This window comes from Microtus ochrogaster, linkage group LG2 (assembly GCF_000317375.1).
Source record: "Microtus ochrogaster isolate Prairie Vole_2 linkage group LG2, MicOch1.0, whole genome shotgun sequence".
Classification (NCBI taxonomy): Eukaryota; Metazoa; Chordata; class Mammalia; order Rodentia; family Cricetidae; genus Microtus; species Microtus ochrogaster.
The window spans coordinates 17,080,685-17,102,926 of NC_022028.1; the positions used below are offsets into that span (position 1 = coordinate 17,080,685).

The 22,242-nt window shown below is 38.9% G+C and overlaps 1 protein-coding gene across 4 annotated transcripts in view; it reads right to left on the reverse strand.

Moving 5' to 3' along the window:
• Positions 1-2,716: 2,716 nt before the first annotated feature.
• Phf3 (PHD finger protein 3) overlaps positions 2,717-22,242 on the reverse strand; it is a 74,719-nt gene continuing 55,193 nt past the window's right edge. For 3 of the 4 annotated variants that reach the window (XM_013351066.2, XM_013351067.2, XM_013351065.2), the window contains 10 exons: positions 21,037-21,181; positions 20,800-20,956; positions 17,308-17,424; positions 15,227-15,358; positions 14,339-14,471; positions 13,259-13,454; positions 12,236-12,383; positions 9,624-9,713; positions 6,115-6,310; positions 3,813-5,899 (listed from right to left, as the gene is read on the reverse strand). In XM_013351066.2, the coding sequence (XP_013206520.1) occupies positions 3,813-5,899; positions 6,115-6,310; positions 9,624-9,713; positions 12,236-12,383; positions 13,259-13,454; positions 14,339-14,471; positions 15,227-15,358; positions 17,308-17,424; positions 20,800-20,956; positions 21,037-21,181 (3,401 nt within the window). Of the gene's footprint in view, positions 5,900-6,114; positions 6,311-9,623; positions 9,714-12,235; positions 12,384-13,258; positions 13,455-14,338; positions 14,472-15,226; positions 15,359-17,307; positions 17,425-20,799; positions 20,957-21,036; positions 21,182-22,242 lie in introns of all 4 variants that reach the window. The other variant, XM_005359885.2, reaches the window with a different exon arrangement.

Below are 22,242 nucleotides of genomic sequence, written 5' to 3' on the forward strand. Positions count from 1 at the left end.
ATAAATAAGAGGACTATGGCTAAAATAATAGCTCAAGAGTGCTAGTGATATAGGTCAGAGCAACCCCGAGTCGTTATCTAGCATGGGCAAGGAAGGCCCTAGGTCCAAATCACAGCAATGAGGGAAGAAAAAGTAAAGTTTTACCACTCAGCTTTGGCCATCTCAACAAGCTCCCCACATCTGCAGTCCCACACTCAACTATCATTCCTCCCACCATGTGGCAAGACCTGCCAGCTTGGGAACTTACAATGACACTCAGTAAAGAATTCCAAGTGCCATGCAAGTGTCTGCAGAGCGGGTACATTACAAACATCAACAAACGCAATGCTTCCTAGAGATGGCCCAGAAAATGGCTTGGTGAAAGTCCCTTCACTTTAAAACTGTACTCCATGTAACAAACGATGAAGTGATGGTAAGCAGGGCTTATGTAAACATGCTCTGAAAGCATAAAACAAAAATAAGACCTCTACATTACCTCACTTTCTTCTATACTATTGGTATTTACAATGACCTTATTCTGTATTTCCAGGCTAACAATTCGAAAACTACAATTTGCAAGCCTGGCTAGAATGGTTCCCCAATCTCGGAGATGTCAATCTACATCTTAGCTCTTGCAGAATCTGTAAACACCAGGTTCCATAGCAGAGAAATGCTCACAGATGACACCTATGCAGCTGACTTTCAGATAAGGAGGCTGTCTTGGAATGTTGTCGAGCAAATGACATCACATAGACCTTTAAGTGTAAGGGCACCAGAAGAGGTCAGAGGTGATAGCATCAAAGTGGGCCTCTCCTTTGCCTTTAAATACGGGGAAGTGACTAGGAGCTAAAAAAATAAAGTGCATCTTAAAGCTAGAAAAGGTAAGGAAGTGGATACTCTAGTGTGATGGCTATTCTTGATTGTCAACTTGACTACATCTGAAATTAAAAGTGGGTGGGTACATAAACCTATGAGGGATATTCTTTTTAATAATTTAAAGTGGGAAGACCTACTTCTATTCTGGATCTTTTGAGTTGTGTAGTAGCATTTCATTTGTATTTTAATAAAGGTTGCCTGGAGAAAAGCAACCCCACTATTCAATCTTTACAGACCAAGGTAGTGGTAACCCACACCTTTAATCCCAGTAGCCACACTAATTTGCCATAGAAATCGGGTGTTGCACATCTTTAATCCCAGCCCTGGAGAGGATTATAAAACAGGAGGAAACAGCTCTCAAACACAGTCTCATTCTGAGATTACTAGAGGCAGGATTGCCATTTCGGATTGAAGTCGAGGTAAGAGCCAGTGGCTGGCTGCTTGGCTTCTGTGGTCTTCATCTTGAACCCCAATATCAGTGTCTGAAATTTTATTAATAGTGCTTCAGAAATCTTTAACGTGTACCACACTCTTTGCTTCTTGCTCATTGAAAAGTCCATTTCTTCATTTGTCATTAGAACTCACTTCCCTGGCAATTCTGACAGCTCAGGAGACCAACGGACTTACCTAGTCTTGTGGCTTGAACTGGATTCTTGAATCTACAACTGGTAAACAGACATTGTTGGACTAGCTGGATGACAGCCTATAAACTATTCTAATATATACCATTCTTTAAGTTCTGTACCTCTGGAGTACCCTAATATACGTAGATTCCCCAACAGGGGCACACCCTGTGGCTACCTCCCTTATATGTGAGCGGTTGTAGCTGCACCGAGGCAGCCACACCACAGCAGGGACAAATGAGCGCTGGTGTTCGGGCACGTGGCTAACATACACTAGCCAATCTGTGTGAACAGATGTGTGGGCATACAGTTATCTTGCTATTCCTGTTTGAGTTAGATTGCTGAAAGGGGGTTCAGGAATGCTGATGGGACAAACAGAAAGGCTATAAATGCTTTTGCTTCCCTCTCTCCATTTTTAGAGCACAACTATTGAACAGACTGTAAAGGAAAGCAAAGCTTAACTGGGACTCCAACTCTGATTATAGCAGTCTAACCTTGGACAATTTCCCAGGTTCCAGATTCTTAATCAACTGTTCACCTATGAAGGCTGGTCAAAGATCGCATGAACCAAGAACATTCAATAGAAGACCTGGCATCTAGGGTTCAATGCAGCTATCTTTTTCCATTCAAAAATCCCCTTTCTTTTTACGTGTACCTTAGAAAACAAGTCAGGTGTCAGGTGAACCCACAAACCACATACATCAGGAAAAGCAGATTTCCTGACACACGTGGAGTAAGTAACCCATGACTTCACAATCATGTAAACAATGATTAGTCTTAGGATTGGTCTTGTGTAAGACCTTTCTTTTCCCTTGCAAGTTAACTTCCAAAAAAGGAGACCAAAGTTAAAAATACTTTATTTAAGTGAAAACCCTTCACTTTAGAACTTTCATGATGATAAACTCTAGAGGCAAAGATGAAAGAAGTCTACTGTAATCCTTGCAATTCAGACAAAATGTTTGACTGTTATTTTCTCTAGAGAGAATAGCAAGGTTAATCCAGTTTCAAAAACCTGGTAACGCCCCTTTAAGTACAATTTTCTTAATTTTGTGGAGTTCCTGGCATTCTTATTCATGGGTAGAAGTAGGCAAGAACACTGATCGCTCTTGACTGGGTCTCAAGTGTTTTAACATCATCTGGCAGATACTGCTTTATAAATTTTAAACATCAGCACAGGCTGTATTTCAGAGTGCAGGTAAGTTTAAATACGAAAGAACAACAGTCTCATGTATTTTCTATTTCAAGTCAAACTGGTATATTCAATTTTACAGTTGCCCTACAAACGAAATCATTTTACAAAAAAAAAAAATTTCAAAATACATTTCACTTAAAAGTTCTGCAGTTTTACAATGATTACTGAGTCCCGTATAACAAAGTTTGATCATATATAAGTGTTCAGAATCATAATAGCAACTAAGTGGATAACTGCAAAGCTCCCTGCTGGCAGGTCTACGTACTAGTCTCTTTAGAAGTGGTACATCAGACTGAAAACCAACCATTCCCTGCTGGTCATGTCTGACATTGTGTCTACACATCCTTTCGGGGTAGAAGAACAATGAATGTCTCACGGAAAAGAAGCTTTGAGGAACCTCTCTTACTACTGAATTTCAAATCACACACACAAAGCAGGTGAGAAATTCTTTTATCATATTTAGAATCAAAATATCCCTTAAAATATTTACATTTTACAGTAAAAAGGATAGCAAAACACAAGATCATGTACAAGCTTAAGTATTCAAGTTTCTGAAGAGCCAGAAGGGAAAGGAATATGGCCTACCACAAACTGCAGGACATGGTAAGAAATGCCTTCAATGAGTACAGATTAAAGCATTAAGTGGACTCCTTGGGCTTCTGATTCATGGTCAAAAATTGCCCAACTAGATGATTAGTATGGTCTGATTATGAAGTCGCTTGGCTTTTTTGTTGCTCCTCTACATTTTCTTTAAAAACAGTGCAATTGAAAACAAATGTACAGAGCACAGGTTACTTTCAAATTAGTCATTATATAAAGGACATTCACTAGAGGCAGTAAATATATTTCATAGTTAACCATATTTACCAATTAAGGAATAAAACTAAAATTTCTAAGCCTTTATTGCATATTAATAAAACAATCTTTGAATATACAGCATTGTAAAACTTTCAAAAATATTAAATTCCTGGAAGTAGGATGGTGGATGGTGGGCACTGTGCAGACTTGCTCCAGCAGCCGACTGCTCTGCAGACCACCAAGAGGAAAGATTTAAAAGGTGGAACAGTCCTACCAGGCGATCTTATAAAGATACACAACATCTAATAGTTTTTTAAATGTGACGTTGAAGCAGCCTGCAAATTTCACCTTTTGCTTTTTGCTCTGTCAGTGTGGTCCCTGTCTTTATGGTACTTCTCTCTGTCCTTCTCCCCTTCTCTATGCTTATTCTTCTCTCGTTCCTTCTCCTTTTCATGGTCCGGTTTCTTGTCTGCACTCTTACTCTCTCTGCCTACTTTTCCATCGGTCGCTCGATCACTGTGTGATGCCCGTGCCCGTTCCTTATGTCCTTCCTCTTTGTTTTTCCTGTCTCTGTCTTTTTCTTGGCTTCTGTCTCTGTGTCTGTGTCTTTCAGAGTCTTGCTCCCATTCCTTGTCATGACGCTCTCTTTTCAAGTGGTGCGAATCACTGTAAAATCTCTGGCGGTCCCCTTTACCCCTATTGAATGGCCTGTCTAGTTGTTGTTGGTCTTGCCTACCCCAAGGGTCACTATGGCGCCTTTCTGGTCTCCGTATGTCTTTGACCTGATAAAAATTTTGTGGGCCCATATACCTTGATGCTTGTGAAAGCGGCCCCATCATACGTTGAGGTTGGCCTGGGAGATGAACAGGTGGCCAAGGAACCATAGGGTTTTGAGGAAAACCAAAGCCTGGAGGGGGAAGTAACGGAGGTGGCAAATGTGGTGGAAATCCAAACACACTTTGGGGAGGGAAGTTTGGAGGTCCTGGAAATGGGAACCCAGGAGGACTAGACTTGAGATGCTGGAGAGTGGGCTGCTGTGGCCTCACAGGTGAAAAGTTTGCACTTGCCCTGGGGCTGGTACTCCTAGAAGTAAAGTTGCTTTTAGAAGGAAATTCTGACTGGCATGTACTTCCAGCTTCAAAATGAGATGATGCTGTAGTTGATCCTCTTCTAAATGGATGAACGGTTTCAATAGTTTGTGTTAAAATATCCTCCTGTAAAGGACTGGCTTGTTCTGTCTGTGAAGAATTTACGTTTTCCGCCGAGGATGGGTTTTGTGTAGTCTCAGAATCATCATTCTGCTCTACACATGAGTTCCTCTCTATGGAAGACAGTTTTCCCTCCCCACTGACTGGTTCTGCTAAAAGCTCTTTGCTGTGCGATGGACCAGGCAGAGCATTTTTGTCTCCATTTCGGCAGCTCTCTGCATCTTTGCTTTCTGAGGTTGTCTGCTGATTTCGTCCTGCTGCTTGTCTAGGATCCCTTTTCAGATTGATAAACTGGGGGGACCTTGTGTTAGCAACAACATTTTCACTGCAACTCACATTCCCATCTACACTTCCCTTTCCTGTACTAGGCCTGCACGGAGAATGACTCAAAGTCCGAGTATCTTGCAAACTACTCTCTTGATCTTGGAGCAGCTGTCTTTTTAATGTTCTGTCTTTGTTTTCCACAGTTTCCTCATGTTTTGATGGAATTGATAAATTTGTTAAGAATGCTTCTGTAGAAACATCTGGTGGTTTCCCTCTCAGACTAAGACTCGCCAAAGGCCCTGGGGAAATGGAAGGGCAGCCCACTAATGAAGTGTCTTCTACTCCTGAATTTTTACCTATAGATTCTGAAATATTATCTGCTTTAACTTTTATCTCCTTGGCTTCACCTTCAGCTACTTCCACTTTATCTATTTTCTCTACTTTTGGGTTGGTTTGATCATCTATAAAAGGAATTTCTTTGAGAGTGCTTTGTTCTCCAGAAGGCTGAGCCTGCTCATACACTTGACCAGTGGTGCCTAAAAGGCTTTGGAGTATATCATCCACAGGAAGAGGCTTATTTGCTAATTCCAAAGTAGAGGGTTGATTTTCCCAGCCTATAAGGACCCCAGGAAGGAACCGTAAGGGTTTTGGTGGCTCTGGCTTATTGACTTCCAACAGAGGTTCGGTGGTTGCGGGCAGGTCTTCCTGCATCGGCTGAGGGAGCTTGTTTCTCTGCTTGTGCAGCACAGTTGTGAAGGAATTGAAAAAGTCATTCTCCTCCTCAGCGGTTTCCTCCAGAGATGAGTCCAGTTTACCCTTTTTGTCAGGTGGCAAGGCTGCTGGGACAGTCTCAGGAGTCTCAGCTGTGTGACTAGGACCAGCACTAGCGCTATGCTGTCGCTTCAGCTTCTGACGAATAATGAGGCCCAACAACAGATTAGGTCTGTGCAGCTCGAGTCCTGGAGAAAACAAACATCAACCATCATTTGCAATCAATTCCTAAAAGGGTACATTTCACAAGCAGTCCATTCCAAGCTATTGAACAGTGGCTAGCCCTGTCACGCCATCTCTAATGGGTCTGAATCCTAAGACAGAAAGCAGCCATTCTTTTTTATTTGGACTGACCCCTCCCACTTTATTTCAATCTTATTCTATTACCAAAACATGTACCTACCAGGTCCATCAAAAGGCACAAGAGGGTGTGGAATTTTATCTGCAGCACCCAAAGGAATAAGGTACATATCTTTAACCTGCTTCATGTTGTTAGCAGCTACGCCATAACGCTTCCTGCTACTGAAGTATGCAAACAGCAAAGTATAAGAAATTTGATCTTCTTCAGTTACTGGTGTGAAGCGAACCACACAGATTTCCTATTCAAGAGAGTAACAAACAATTGCTTAAAATAATAATCTAGAATGTAGCTTGATTTCAAATACAGTTTATTAATTAGTACTAATCTACTTTGGAGTTTTATGAAGGTCATCAAATAGCAGTCAAGTTAAATAGAAACTAGAATTCTAAAAGGAAACAACTTCTAAGAAAATACCCTTCCTGGTTCATTGAGGATTCTGTATTATTTGAAGACCTCCCATAACAAATTGAGACCTGCACAGGATAGCGGCATACACACCTATACTCCCAGGCACTTGGGGACTGAGAGGCAGAAGAACGAGAAGTTTAATTCCTGCCTGGGCTACCCAATAAGTTCAATGTGAGTCTGGGCAATTTAGGAGATACTCATTTATGATAAAATATGGTCTATGCAAATAGCTCACCAGTAGAACATTTGCCTAGTATAAGTAAGGTAGGGATGCAGGGGAGAAAGGCCCAAGGCACTTGGATACAATGAAATTGTTCAAGATCATACAAATTATCAGTGGCAAGGACAATGTTGAAACCCAAGTCTTTTGGTATCTGCACAATTCCTGCTTTCCAAAGATATAACCTCTAGAGAGCAGCCTGTATTCTGGGCACAATGAAATAATAGTGCCCACACTACTACCCAACAATGTCACAGAAGTTGGTCCTATTGTGGGAGATATATCCAAGACCCCAGCAAATGTCTGAAATCACAGATAGCACTGAACATTATATAAATATTCATTCCCTGCATGTACCTATGATCCCAATGATAAAGCTAATTAATAAATTAGAAACAGAAAGGCATACAGTAATGGGAAAATATAATGTATTAAAATTGTTAGTATCACTAATTTTGTTTTGAGGCTATTAAATAAAATTATCTAATGATGGAGATAGCACGTGGGTAGCACACACTGTCTGAAAGCTGGATGACTCACATCCTTGATGGACAGAGAGAGCAGAATGGAAAAAATATTTTTCATCATATACCTTAAAACTAAAACCTCAGAGAGTGGAAAAAAGTGATAAATGAGGACTTAGATAAACACAAACATGCAATTCTGGTATCCAGTCTACAGAGCCTAAGCATAGGAATAAAGGGGACTCGGTTTTGACAACACTCTAAAAACACATACACACAAACTCTAAGCTTTTAAGGTGATTGGCTAACTCAGTAATTTTGCTTCCCATTTCTGGGGTTCTTGGATTTATTATAAATAAAAAGACAGTCATAATTTTGTATTATTTTAGTAATGGAGGGCTCTTCCTAAAAGTTTGCAGTCAAAAATGGCAAAGGCCTGCTTCACTACAATGCCTAATGACACAAAAACAAGAAATACATTAGTGAGCTAAGCTATGGCTCTGCCTCCTAGACATTAGATAGAGTTCTTACAACTCCTATCTGAAGATTCTCATCAATGCTCTCAACTCTGAAACTTGGAAGGCCAACATTTAGAAAACTCCGTACCTGTCAACATGTGATAAAATGCAATCAAAACATGGGTACTCTAAAAATATGGTAAGAAATGACCTTCAGTCTATGCTTGTAAGGTTTATGTAACCCATAAATGCATTTCACGTTTACACTAGAACCTCCATTCCGAAGGTACCATCTTACATATATGCTAACATTACAAAATTCAGGGAAGGTCAAAATCTAAAGCATTTCTGATCGATCATAAGCAGATTGGATAGGGGATATCCAAAATGTCTTAGTGACATCACATTACATATAAGCTAAGTATTCTTGTGTTTAAACCAGTTCAATCTGAAGGCATGCTATAAAGTACTGGGCAGTAACATACATCCCCATGCTTTCACAAACACACACACACACACACACACACGTTAAATGTGTGTATGTGTATAAGTGATAGCAAACAATGCAATTTTGTCTATCTCTACCTCCCAAGCTTAGTAGCCTTTTACCTGCCTCAAAGTACTCAATTTAATTTAAAAATCTATATGGGGGGGAGGAGTGTTTAAGACTCTCCATTTTGGTTCACTTTAAAGAAAAACAAGAAACTTCTACAAAGAAATTATTTAAATTATTTGTGTATATTACCATTCTCTATGAGTTTAAGAAACTAGAGAAATTATATAGAAAACATGGAAGAGAAATATTACCATGATGGGGACTACTGATTATCTCCTAGTTTATAGTCTCCTCTTTCTGTTACTAACAAACCTTAATTTTTGGCTGGCACTTGAGCCAAGTAGAGACCACGTTTGCCAGTTTCCTTTGCAGTTACACATAGCTGTTTGACTACGTTCATGTCAAGTGAATTAAAGAAAAAAATTAAGTGATGACTGTAATTTCTCAGGTTTGCCTTTAAGAACAACTTGACAGACCAGATGGTGGTGGGACACACCTTTAATCCCAGCACTTAGGAAGCACAGGCAGACAAATCTCTGTGAGTTCGAGGCCAGTCTGGTCTAGAGAGAGTTCCACAACAGGCTCCAAAGCTACACAGAGGAACCCTGTCTTGAAAAACATGAAACAAAAAACCCAACCAAACAAAAACCCTTGCCAAATAGCCCTCACTTATCCCCACCAGTGGCTGACATGAGCTTTGAACAATTTTGCCTAATGAAGGCAAGCACTCCTGGAAACAATAAATGGACAGAAGCAGCCTGGTTACCAAATGATCCTACACAACCAGAGCCCAAAGCCTTAAGCACCCTAACTGGTAAAGGAGGACTGGCTTCTGCAGTATCTGAACCCCTGGACAGAGAGTGCAGAGCTCACCTGCAGCCTGACTAAAACAGGGTAAATCAACACCTACTCTACCACATTTCCTTCCACAATGCTGACAGAGCTATGGAGGACACATTCCAGAAGACAGGGACTAAAGGGAATGCTGCACCGCTTTGAGCAAAGGGCTTTACTTCAGTTTGCATATCTACATGTGTAGCCCACAGGTCAACCAAAGGGTCATTTCTAGGAAGCTGTCCTTACTGTTCTAAGAAACAGTATCTTACTGGGCCCTGCGCTCTAATTAGCTTAGAATCTGGCCAGGCACCACAAGTCCGCACCTGTCTCTCCAGTGCTGACATCATCAATGTGCACCTCCACACTCTAGACTGTTATGCGTACTGGGAATTAAACACAGGTCCTCAGACTTGCATAGATGCCATTTTACCAAATGAGCTGTCTATCACCTCCAGGGCCCTTTACCTCCATTCTGTAATGCAGATTATAACATTTCAAACTTGTATTAGCTCCCTTCCCTTAAGAAACACCGGGCCCTTGTATAAAACACTAAGTAGTTTGATTCTGTAAACATTTCACATACTGGCATTTTTAAAAAGTTTACATACCTTGGTTCCTGAGGCTTTTATTTTTTCCACGTAATCCCAAACTGTCTGAGGTGATATCCTACCACCTACTTGAATACTATCTGGTAAGTCCTATGGTTAAAAAAAAAAAAAAAATTCAACAAATATAGAATATCTTCATTACAATATCCATGATTCATACATATTTAGCTTTGAGAATAATTTGAAAAATAATTTGAAAAACAAGTAAGCAAGGCTAAGAACATGGTGGCAGAACATGTACTTAGCATATATAAGACTCAAGCTTCAATTGATCTCCAGAACACACAGTGAGAAAAATTGCAACAGAAAACAAAACACAGTAGAGAAATAGCAACAGATCTTATTTCAAATGCCAACTTCAAATAAGTAATACTAAAAATGCAGTTTACTAAGGAGGAAAATGTTAGATAAAAACATAAAATACAGTCTCAACACTAAGAAAGAAATATCCAAGGTCATGCCAGGTCACAATAAACAAGCACAAGGAAAAGAACCAGCAGCTAACACAGTGATGTGGGATTTCCCTCTGGATGCTGTGATTACCATTGGTTAATAAAGAAACTGCATTGGGCCTGCACAGGGAATAGAGGTAGGCAGGGAAAACTAAGCTGAGTGCTGGGAGAAAAGGAGGTGGAGTCAGGGAGAAGCCATGTAGCGCCTCCCTGCCAGAGAGAGTCACCGGACAGAACATTGGCAGGTAAGGCACAGCCATGTGGTGATACACAGATTAATAAGATCAGTACACTCCTGGACACTCAGAGGCAGGTTTTCTGTTCTTCAGTGGTTATCTGTGGTAGTGGGCAGGACAATTCTTTGCCTTTGTTTTTTTTTTTGTTTTGTTTTGTTTGACTTTGGTTTTGTTTTTTTGAGTGAGGGTTTCTCTGTGTAACAATCCTAGCTGTCCTAGAACTAGCTCTTGCAGATCAGGCTGGCCTCCAACTCAGAGATCTGCCTTCCAAGTGCTGGGATAAAGCTGTGTGCCACCATTGCCTGGCTGTTTTATATTTTCAAATAGGTCTCACTATGTAAACCAGCCTGGTCTCGAACACATAGAGATTCACCTGCCTCTGTCTCCAAAGTGCTGGAACTACAGGCATGTACTACTATGCCTGGTGCTTCTTTTAACTTTTTTTTTAGGTATTCTTAATTATGAAGTTCAGATTTGATGCAACTTAATTACAAAGTATATTTTTGTAAAAAGAAAATTAACTCTAACAATGCAAAACATTTTTAAAATGCATAAGCACACACAATGTATACTGCTATTATATATAAATATATAAAATTAATCATTTAAAACTTTATTCAGTGTATTCCTTTTTTCTCTGAAGACCAAGGAAAATCATAAAAGTAGAATTAAGATTATTTAACTCACTAGTTGCTTTGAATATTTTGAGATTTTAGCTCAAAAAAAAAAACTAAACTAAAAAGCAGAAATGGAGTTAAAGAAAGTAAACTCATAGAAACTGTGGCATTCAGGAAAACAGTTTCATTCAAAGTCAAAGGGTCTGGGAGTATAGGACCAAATTACCATGTAAAAGAATTGCCTTAAAAATAATATATATATAAAAAAAACAAACCTAAGAATTCAAGACTTTTTTCCTTCAAAAGACCATCACTGCCCCACCTAATTTTTCTCTAACAAAACTCGCATTCCTAAAATATTAATATCCAATGTAACAACAGCATTGTGCAGTAACTAAAAACAACAGTGATGTAAGGGTCTGTGGCTGTAGCTTGGTGGCAGAAGGCTTGACACACACACAGGGCCCTGGGATGGGTACCTAGAACCACAAGGAGGACAGGGAAGGAGGAGATGGACTCAGGACAATTTCAGCCTAACCAAAAGAAAACTCACCTTAACATTATAGAGAATGATCATGATTTAGACTTGTTAAAATCTGAAATGAATTATTTAAATAACTGGCTTATGATTCGAAGACTAAGAATAAATGAAAAAGCTAACCTAACAAACCAGCAAAAATGTACATAATACATGGACATTGGCTTTGTTTCCTTTGATGTAGTTGTTTAATGTCACAGCTGGTCACTAATTATAGCATTATGCTACTACTGTTTATTTTCTATTATTTAACATTTTCTTACTTTGGATATACAACCAACCAAAGGTACCACTGCACTGATTAGTCAGTGGTCTCCTGAGACTGACAATTAGATGTAAGTTTTACTTCCCAGTATAAACAGACAGGCAAATACTCCGGTCCTGAACATAAACAGTGTAGGAATTCCATTTCTTTAGCAATTTAGAGACTTTTTTCTTAGGCTACCTTTGCCACAAACATGGAAGTCTTTTATGCAAATCTCTACTTAAAAACAAACTTGGATAATCATGGAGACATAATGGTTTTTAACTGTCTTGGTGAAGTGCATTTTAAAAAAAGTAAGGTATCTAAGTTTAAAACTTTCGGGATACAGTTTTCTGCCAGTATGCAAATTCATTTGTGAATTAATAATTTCATTAATATAACTGTTTTAAGGATCATTAATAAATGGGCTTTTAACAATTTAAATTATTATTAACTGTATGTCTCCCTGCCTACTGCTTTCAGAAACACAACCCAAGTAAGGAAAGGCAACAAAGTTCACAGTACCTCTGTCAAGTACTCAGGGGATCCAGATACAGGGTAGGCTTTGGTAACAAACTTTGCCACACTTGGCATATTGATAAAACCTTTCCAGATGAAGTTCAATCGAGCCAGGAAGGTAGACTCAACTTCAACAGTTCCAGGCATCTCTGGACTAGAACAGGATACGAAAGTTAGCAACAAAGTCATTCATATGACTCTGTGGGTAAAGACAGTTGCTACCAATCTTGAGGGCCTGGGTTCAATCCCTTGTACCCACATAAAGGTGGAAACAGAAAATTAACAAACCAAGTTGCCCTTTAACCTCCACATGAGTGTTGTAGCATATACACACACAAACAAGTGCAGTAAATAAAATGCCCAGAAATGAGTCAATTTTCTACATAGTTATTAAAAGCATTTTATATCAAGAAGATGATCAATAAAAATAAGTATAAATAAAGGTCAATAAAAAGAAAAGCTATCAATCTATAGAAGTCTACTTTTCAATTTATAAATTTACAATCACAAACACATAGTTATGATTTACAAAGTCACTGTTCTGGGCTGGCTTGAGGTAGGCTAAGATCCAAAACTGTGCAGGAATAGAGCAAGTGCTGTATCCCGTACTTCTTGGGACCAGCATATTTAAATCATTTGCTTCTGGTTTAGCTATAAAGAGTCACTTTTTACTTTATGTGTATGAGCGTTTGCATATGTACCATATGCATGTCCATGGAGGCCAGAGGAGGGTGTCAGACCTTTTGGAACTAGAGGTACAGATGGTTCTGAGCTGACCTCTGGGAGAGCAGTCAGTGCTCTTAAATGATGAGCCATAATTAAAATTTGAAAGTTGTAACTTCATACTCTCAAGTCTCTTAAATCTAAAATCCATTCAAAATAAATTAACTTTCAGAGTCCTGTTCACTTAACTCACTTGGCCTGAGTATAACAGATACTTTCTCACAAGTCCCTGAAAGTATGCCACTTTTCTATTTGTAAAAGGACAAGTGAGCAACGGTTACAGAACTATGACTGAGAGCGCGCTACCGTGGCGTAGGAGAGAATGTTGATTTGGGAGACTCCTGTTTCTCTTCCTCAAAGAATTCTGAAGCCAGAATAGTTGTAGTTGAAGACAAGGCATCCGCTATACTTTCTGCTTCGTTGTCCGAATGTTTGCGAGCTCCTCCCACAACAACTTTCACGGTTTTTGGAGAAAGATCATCTACAGGTGGTGCCATTCGACCTGAAACCACAAGACACCAAAATATGCTTGTTATCTGAAATTTTAAAATGTTCATTCAGTTTAGTTTCTAAAGGGATTTTGTTTCTTTGGCTCAATTATTGAGTAAAGATTTCCTGAGGCAATATATACCTGCAATGTTTTCTCACACCAAGTTATTACATCTATTCTAGAACCAATAAGGAACTGTTCCAGAGGACAACTCCCTCTTCCACAGAGACCTAAACTAACCGAAATGCAACTCCTAGCACACTGTGGAAGATTCTATCTGAACTAACCTAACACCCCCTTTGACCATTTTATAAAACATCACAAGTAAATGAGGAGTTGATGATATCTGTCCTCACCTATGAATGTGAAAAATCAGCAAAACAATGTTAGCTAATCAAGCATAGAGGCACATGCCTTTCATCCCAGCACTAGGGAAATAGAGGCAGGAGGATCTGAGTTTGAGGCCAACCTGGTCTACAAAGCAACTTCCAGGACAGCCAGGACTGTTACCCATGGAAACACTGTCTCCAGATAAGAGAGAGAGAGAGAGAGAGAGAAATGTTAAGCTACACAACACGAAGGACACTGTAGTTTAGAAAATGATACAAATGTGGGACTATAGCACGTGAAAGGAAAAACAAACTCAAACATTCTGAAAACAGGCATATCTAGTCATCTAACAAACGCTCCCCATGTGCTACTGTAAATTTACATTTTTGTGCACATGGAAAGGCCTGCTTTTGCATTTGTAAAATGGACCTAATCTCATAGAACAGGAGCACGTAGATGCTGCAGCACCCAAGCTGGGAAAACAAAACCTACCCCAATTACAAAGACAACTACAGAAATACCCCTTAAACAACAAGCGTAATACTGGAGAAGGCAAAACTCCCAACCTATGCATATTTTGCAGTTCAGATCAAAGAGATGCTGTCTGTGTTGACTGGTGGTATCTTTAGATGTGGAGTCAGACTCTTTTTGTTTTTCAGATCCTTCTGGCTTCTCCAATGACTTATTGGCTGAAGGTTCCTAACATAAGTGAGAATAAAAATAAGATTTAGCAATAAAATCTGGTATTGATTTTAAAAGTCAACTTGCTATTTCATAAACATAAACATATTTCATTCCCAAAGTGAAGCCATTATGTTTATAAGGTTCTGACTCTCTGAAGCTGCAAATGGTAGCACACATCTTTAATCCCAGCTCTCACTTGGGTGGCAGAAGCAGGCTAATCTCTAAGTTCAAGCAGACTGATCTGTGAGTTCAAGGCCAGCCTGGTCTACAAAGTGAGTTCTGGGACAGCCAAGTCTCTATTACACAGATCCTGACTCAAAAAAACCAATAAATAAGTAAAAATAAGAATTAGCATTTATTACTTCGAGCAAAATCTCAAAACAACTCAAAGCTTTTAATCAGTCTTCCAATTATTTTTTTCCACTGGTATTTGAAAACAAGGAAATTTGAAATACTTCTACTTCTCATTTTTTATTATACAAGAGAAAATAAATCCTAATCTAGTTAAAGAAAAGGTGCAATTACTCTCAAATTACACTATTTACAAAAACCAAGGAATTACTGTATCAAATACCCTTAGGATTCCAACAAGTTTTTAAAAGGTGTCTATAATGCAGACAATTTTCTGCTGAGAAAAATAAGCTCTAACCAATCCAGTAAAACAGACTCCTTTAAAATCCACAATTTAAAAATAATGTTCTGCTTTAATAAGACAAGTCTTACCCCATCTTCATGTTCTAAGCTACAGACAGGACACATCTGCTCTTTACCTGTATCTCCATGGCTGCTTCCTGTTCTTTCATTGGGGCATCACTCTCAATTTCTATCTCCCCTTTGTGAGTTATTTTTGTGATCGGCCGTCTTTCCACTTCTCTTTGCTCTTTCTCAATCATCTCTATAGTCTAACAGAAAACATTTTAAGAAATATTTAAAGTATGTGCTTTAATAATGTACTTACTTACCTAATAATTTTACATAATAAATTTATAGCTTCTCTCTCATAGAAAATACAAATAAACACTGTAAAATATAGAATTCAACTCTCTGTCTCAGTCATGAGAGGCTCACATTAACATATGAGATAGTGTAAGGGCGGGGGTGTCAAATAGAGGAAGGAGAAGTAAGGAGTGCAAAGGTCTGTCCATCTATTCCTTGTTTGTTGGTTGTAAAATATAGATAAGAAAGTCAGATAGGATCAGTAAGATTGCTCAGAAGGTAAAGGCTCTTACCAAATAACCTGAGAACCTCAGTTTGATCCCTAGAATCCACAGAAAGGCAAGTGGAGCAATCCGCTCACAAACTTGTCTTGTGACATTCGCAAATAAAGGTGCCCTGGCACACCGCCATTCCCCATTTATCACACACACAATAGCAGCAAATAAAACAACTAAAAAAAAAGAAAATTCAAGCAGAAAATCCAAGAAAAGGAAAACTGGTCTCCAATGCACAGGCAGTCAATTTTAAAACATAACTTTGGCAAGTGTGTATTTAACATGCGGAGAGAAAGATGATGTTAACATTATTTTCAAAATAAAGAAGAGGCAAGATTATGTAAGAACAAAGGAAAAAAAGTGATGTACAAACAGATAGGATACTTCATGAAGGCCTCGTGACCTTCAGACCACTGTTGACACAGACCAAGGAGGGTTAATGCCCATGATGAAAGCAAGCATCATGTTGTGTAGGAGGCCTTTCTGTATTTGTGTTGCTTTCATTGGTTATTAAAGAAACTGCCTTGGCCTAGTTGATAGGGCGGAATTCAGGTAGGCGGGGAAGACAGAAGAAAATTCTGGGAGGAAGAAAGCAGAGACAGGGAGACACCATGAAGCTCTAATTCTATAATCCGCTGACCAGCAAAAAATGAAAGAAAAAAACTAGAAAAATGTATAGAACAAAAAAGGCAATAAAAAAGGAAAAACCTACAGTAGGATATAAGAATTTAAGAAACAGGCTGAAAAGGCTCAGTAGTTAGTTAAGGGCACTTGCTCTTGCAAAAGACATGTGTTCAGTTCCCAGAACCTACATGGAGGCTCACACGGGACCCAAAGCTGTGCTGGTTAGTTTTATGTCAACCTACAGTCATCTGAAGAAAGGGAACTCCAATTGAGAAGATGCTTCCACAAGATCAGGCTGTAAGCAAACAAGTCTAAAGGCATTTTCTTTACTAGCAATCAATGGGAGAAAATCCATCCCATTATAGGAACACAATGTGGGGGACACCCCTGGCCTGAAAGTCCTGGGTTCTATAAGAAAGCAGGCTGAGCAAGCTAAAATGAGCAAACCAGTAAGCAGCACTCTTCCATGGCCTCCGTCTGCATTAGCTCCTGCTCCAAGGTTCCTACATAGTTTTGAGTTCCTGCCTAGTCTGCTCTCAGTGAACTCTGACTCAGGATAAACCCTTTCCTCCCCTAGGGCTTTGGTCCTGTTTTTTTCATCATAGCAAAAGAAACCTTAAAACAGACACCCTCTTCCGATAGTGCATGCATGTGAAAAACATACAGGCAAAAAAAACTCATACATAAAATAAAAATAACTGAATCATTTTTAAAAGGTTAAGAAACAAAGGAAGCTGAGCACAACGGCACATGCTAGTCATCTCAGCACTTAAAATGCTTAGGTGAGATCACTCAACCCTAGGCAGAATATAAGGTCACCTTGAAAAACTGGGGAACAGGACAAAAGAGAAGGGAGGGAGAAGAGAAAAATGGGGAGATGGGAGAGAATAGGTGTTAGAAAACAAAGCCTGTTTTACTTGCACTCTGTATTGACTGAACTTTGTAAAGTTTGCCCCATGGTTAAAAAGCAAAGACTTTAATAGCCAAGCCAAACACAGAGTTATGAATGTCCTTACGTGTCTGTTTTCCCTTCGTCTCCACGCAGCTAACTCTTTAGAGGCTAGTTCTTCTGGACTCATTCTTATAAGATGATCAGGGGTTACTTCTCCTTTTAGTACTTTTTTAAATAATATCTACAGGATTTTAAAATAAGAAGGAGACAAAAACATTTAGAAACAAAAGAGCTGTTTCATGTGTGAACTTCTAATAAGTAAACTTTGAAGCAACTTTTAAGTCTGATTTATAAACATTCATAATTTATATATAACCTAGTACACACAGCCTAACAGCTTTGTATTCTGGAAGAGTAAAACACTTCCTATATAAAATTCAACTTGATGCCAATTGGTGTCCACACCTGTAATGCCCGCAGTAGGGTGGAATGTTCAAGGACAACCTCAGCTACAGCTTGCTACACTGTGACATTCTGTTACAGTTCTGCTCCACTCCACTCCACCCCCCCCCAAAAAAGAAAAGAAAATTCATGTAAAAATTAACAAGAAAAAACAAGTGCAATGAAACTATCATACAGCTGTCCAAAAACTGTATTAAGTCTAACCCAGGACGAATTATAATAATCACCCACTGTATAGTGATGCACTGAATAAAAACAGCTTTTATCACTGTAATAACTTCTGTTTTTAAGACATTTACCCTTGAATCCTGGCAGGCCTGAGTGGAAACTATAGCAAAGTACCAACTGTGAGGAAAAACAGTCTTCATTTGATTACTGAGAAGTTTATAGATTATATATTTCCAAAAGTTCTTGGTCCATGACAGATTGTACAATGTAAATTTTCTTCAATAGGTGTGAGTAACTTAATAATATTTCAATCAAATACAGTTGTCCATAAACATTAGGGAGATTGGTCCCAGAAACTCCCCCAATACCAAATCCTCAGATGTTTAAACTGCCAATGATGATATACTACTATTTGCATCTAGCCTACATGTGATCCCATATATAGTTGTGTGTGACCTAACATTTCAGTCTACAATAGTCTATCCAAATAATAATATACAATTTTAATGCTTAGTGACAGAAAAGATGACTTAGCTGCCTTAGTCTAGGCAAATATATTCCGATGTATACACAATAGCAAAATCACCTAATGATGATCTTTTTATACTGCATCAGCATTGTTAAGTGTCACATAAGTATAAACTATCTTTCTATTTACTTATAATATCTAATACAATGCTAAGAGCCGTGTACAGAGTTGTTATACATATTACACAGGAAATAACAACTAGAAAACTAAGCCTATATATGTTCAGTACCTGTTCTGCTGATGGTGGAAAACAGATGCAGAAATTCACGAGTACTAAGGGATGACTATGTTGCAACAAACATTACTATGCAAACTTACATAACTGATGTGAAAGCTCTTACACAAACAGATTTAATTTAATTCTATAACCTAGTCATATTTAGCCCAAAGTTTTCAATGGCTCTATGTAAATCTAACACACAAAATAATCTTATTTATACTTTGAACTCTGAAAGTGTTCACTACCTAACTTTTGCTTAGTGCACACAGCACAGAACTTTCTGTGTATAAACACATATAAATACACATATATACACACATATAAAACACACATACACAGAGCTTTAAGACTTTTGCTAAGTCTCAAATAAGAAATCCCAAAAGAAAATTAAGAGATCAATAATGTTTATGCCACATTTAAAAACATATTCTTTAAAAAATTCTATTTCAGGGGCTGGAGAAATGGCTCAGTGGTTAAGAGCAGTGTCTGCTCTTCCAGAGGTCCTGAGTTCAATTCCCGGCAACCACATGGCGGCTCACAACCATCTAAGGTCTGGTGCCCTCTTCTGGCCTGCAGACGTACACACAGACATAATATTGTATGCATAATAAATAAATAAATATTTTTAAAAAAATTCTATTTCATTTGGTAAAATTATTTCAAATACTTTTCTTGGCGAAAGGGGGTATTGTAAGCTGTTCAGGAACTCACAGCTTAAGTGAACTTTCTGCCTTTGATTCTCTAGGCAGCTGTAACGTCAAACATGTGCCATCATGCATAGATTTTTGTTTTAAGTTAATAACTAAATGTGAGTTGGGATTTTAGTGAGAAATGCTTAGGCTTGCTGAGTAGTGGTGGTGCATACCTTTAATCCGAGCACTTGGGAGACAGAGGGAGGAGGATCTTGGTGAGTTCGAGGCTAGCCTGGTCTACAAAGTGATTTCCAGGACAGCCAGGACTGTTAAGACAGAGAAACCCTGTCTCAAAAACCCAAAGAGCTTAGGCTTAACAGATTTTCAAGAATACTGAAGAATTAATTTTTTATTCAACTGAGTTATGCAAGAGAATAAAGGAAAGAAAATGCATATAAATCTAGACATACGGTTCAACAGACTCACAATCACTAATGTATAGGATTCACAAATTAGTAGCAAAAGACCCTATTAAAATGTTATGTTCTGGGGTACATATGCAGCTCAGGTGGCAAAGTGCTTCCCCACCTTGAGTGCAGCTCTGGATCTGAGCCCATAAACATGGTAAGGTGAGCAATGTGTAATCCTGGCACTCAAGCTGGAGACAGAAGGAAGAGAAGTTTAAAGTCATCCTCAGCTACATCTAATTCAAGACCGTGTTCCCTTTTCTGGCCAGTGAAAACTTAGTGAGTGCGATGGTTTAAATGCAACTGGCCACCATATTCTCAGAGGGGGTGGCATTATTAGTGTGACTTGTTGAAGTAAGTGTGGTCTTACTGGAGGAAGTGTGTCACTGTGGGTGTGGGCTTTGAGGTTTCAAATATGCTCAAGTCACACACAGTGTCTCAGTTCACTTCCTGTTGCCTATGGATCAAAGATGTGGAGTTCTCAGCTCCTTCTCTAGCACCATGTCTGTCTGAATGCCATGGCACTCCATGATGATAATGGACCACCCAATTCAAAGTTTTCCTTTCTCAGAGTTGCTGTGGCCGTGGTGTCACTAACACAGTGAGGAAGTGCGGTAGGTCAGCTGAGGGGACAAACCTTATGACAAGGGGCCGGGTGCAGTCACTAGCTCCACAAACAAATAAACCAAGCAGCGGAGTATTGTGTGAGTTCCCCAAAGGTGCTGGGCATTTTCACCATGTGACACCCTGTCATCTACAAATGTGCCGGATCACAACCACAGCTATTCGGGATGCACTCAGGCGACGAACCTCTGGCAGGGGATATGAGACAGTCTCACTCCAAATAATAAATTGAAGAGTTATATTGTACTATATTACATTATATTGGAATCCTATTCAGGAAAGCTGCAAGCATAAGTATTTATAAGACTAGTGGGATGGCTCAGTGTGTAAAGGTGCTTGTTACCAAGTTTGTGGAGCTAAGTTCAATTCTCTGAACTCACTGTAGAGTGAACTGACTCCTGAAAGTTGTCCTCTGACAAAAGAGCCAAAGTACACACATGCCCCCCATACACATGCACAACTTACAAAATTAAATAAAATTTACGAAAATTTAGAGGCAAAACAAGCTACTTACATTGTTTTTAGGATCTTTTAGATTGAACATCAAGCTTCTGTATTTATTCTTATACTTGGAATCTGTGTCTCGAAAAAAAGAGAAAAGCTCTTTTTCAATTTTTGTGGCAACCTTTGCTGCCTTTTCCTCTGGGACCTTCAAATTTGAGTCTGTAAGTCTTAAAATTAAAACAATTCAATTATTTTCAAATACATGGAATAAATGTCATTCAACCTTATTATAATAACAACATATTACCTTTTCATAAGAATATCTTTAAGAGAATGCCGGACGCTCTGTCTGATTTGATCTGCAGAGGGTTTGGAAGCAGCAGCAGGGGGGTGCACATGAGGTCCTCCTTTTTCAACTTTCCTCTTTTTCATCTCTTGCTTCTCATGTGTACCTAATTTTTAAAGGATCTAAACTCATTAAACTGTTTTAAAAGGCACTTTCTTTTATAATGAATGATTTAAGTTTAAATCAAAGCAGACTAATTCACTACTTAGCACTAACATCAAATGTCCTGGTGTTAAAGTGATAATTAAAATGTCCAGTGTTCTTTTAAAAAGTAGCCCTAAAGCCATGAAGTGTATGCACTCTTGACCCCATTTCAATAAGGATTTCAACTCTTCATATTCTACTGCACTTTTAAAAAGGTACTTAGGAAGCCAAGGCAGTGGTGGCGCACGCCTTTAATCCCACCACTCGGGAGGCAGAGGCAGGAGGATCTCTGTGAGTTCGAGGCCAGCCTCTACAAGAGCTAGTTCCAGGAAAGGCTCCAAAGCTACAGTAAAAACTATCTCAAAATAAATAAATAAATAAATAAATAAATAAATAAATAAATAAATGAGGCTACTTAGGAAATCTGACCCAAATTTATTAGGTAAACTAATAATGTGATGTCTTCATTAATAGAACTGACTGCGCTTTTCACCTTGTTTGACATTAACTGAATACTAATCTACTCCACTGGTTTTCTTTCTTCCATTATTAATTCTCACACATTTTCAAATTTTCAATGTCAACCTACTACTTTGACATCAGCTGATTTATTCTAGAATCTTCTCAGCTCAAAAATTCTGAAATTCTTTTCATTTCTATTTGCTAGCATTCAGAAAAATTATTTCAGGTGGATTGAAAGATGGCTCACTGATTAAGAGCATGTGCTCTTCTAGGACCATGGTCCAATTCAGAGCACCATGCCAGGCTCCTCATGATCACCTATAACTCTGGCTCTGGGGGATCCAGCACATCTGGCCTCCACAGGCACCTGCACTTACATGTACATAGCCACACACTGACATACACACATACACACCATTAGAAATAAAAGCACATCTTTGTCCTGAGTTCAATTCCCGGAAACCACATGGTGGCTCACAACCATCTGTAATGAGATCTGGTGCCTTCTGGTGTGCAGGCATACTCACAGACAGAATATTGTATACATAATAAATAAATATT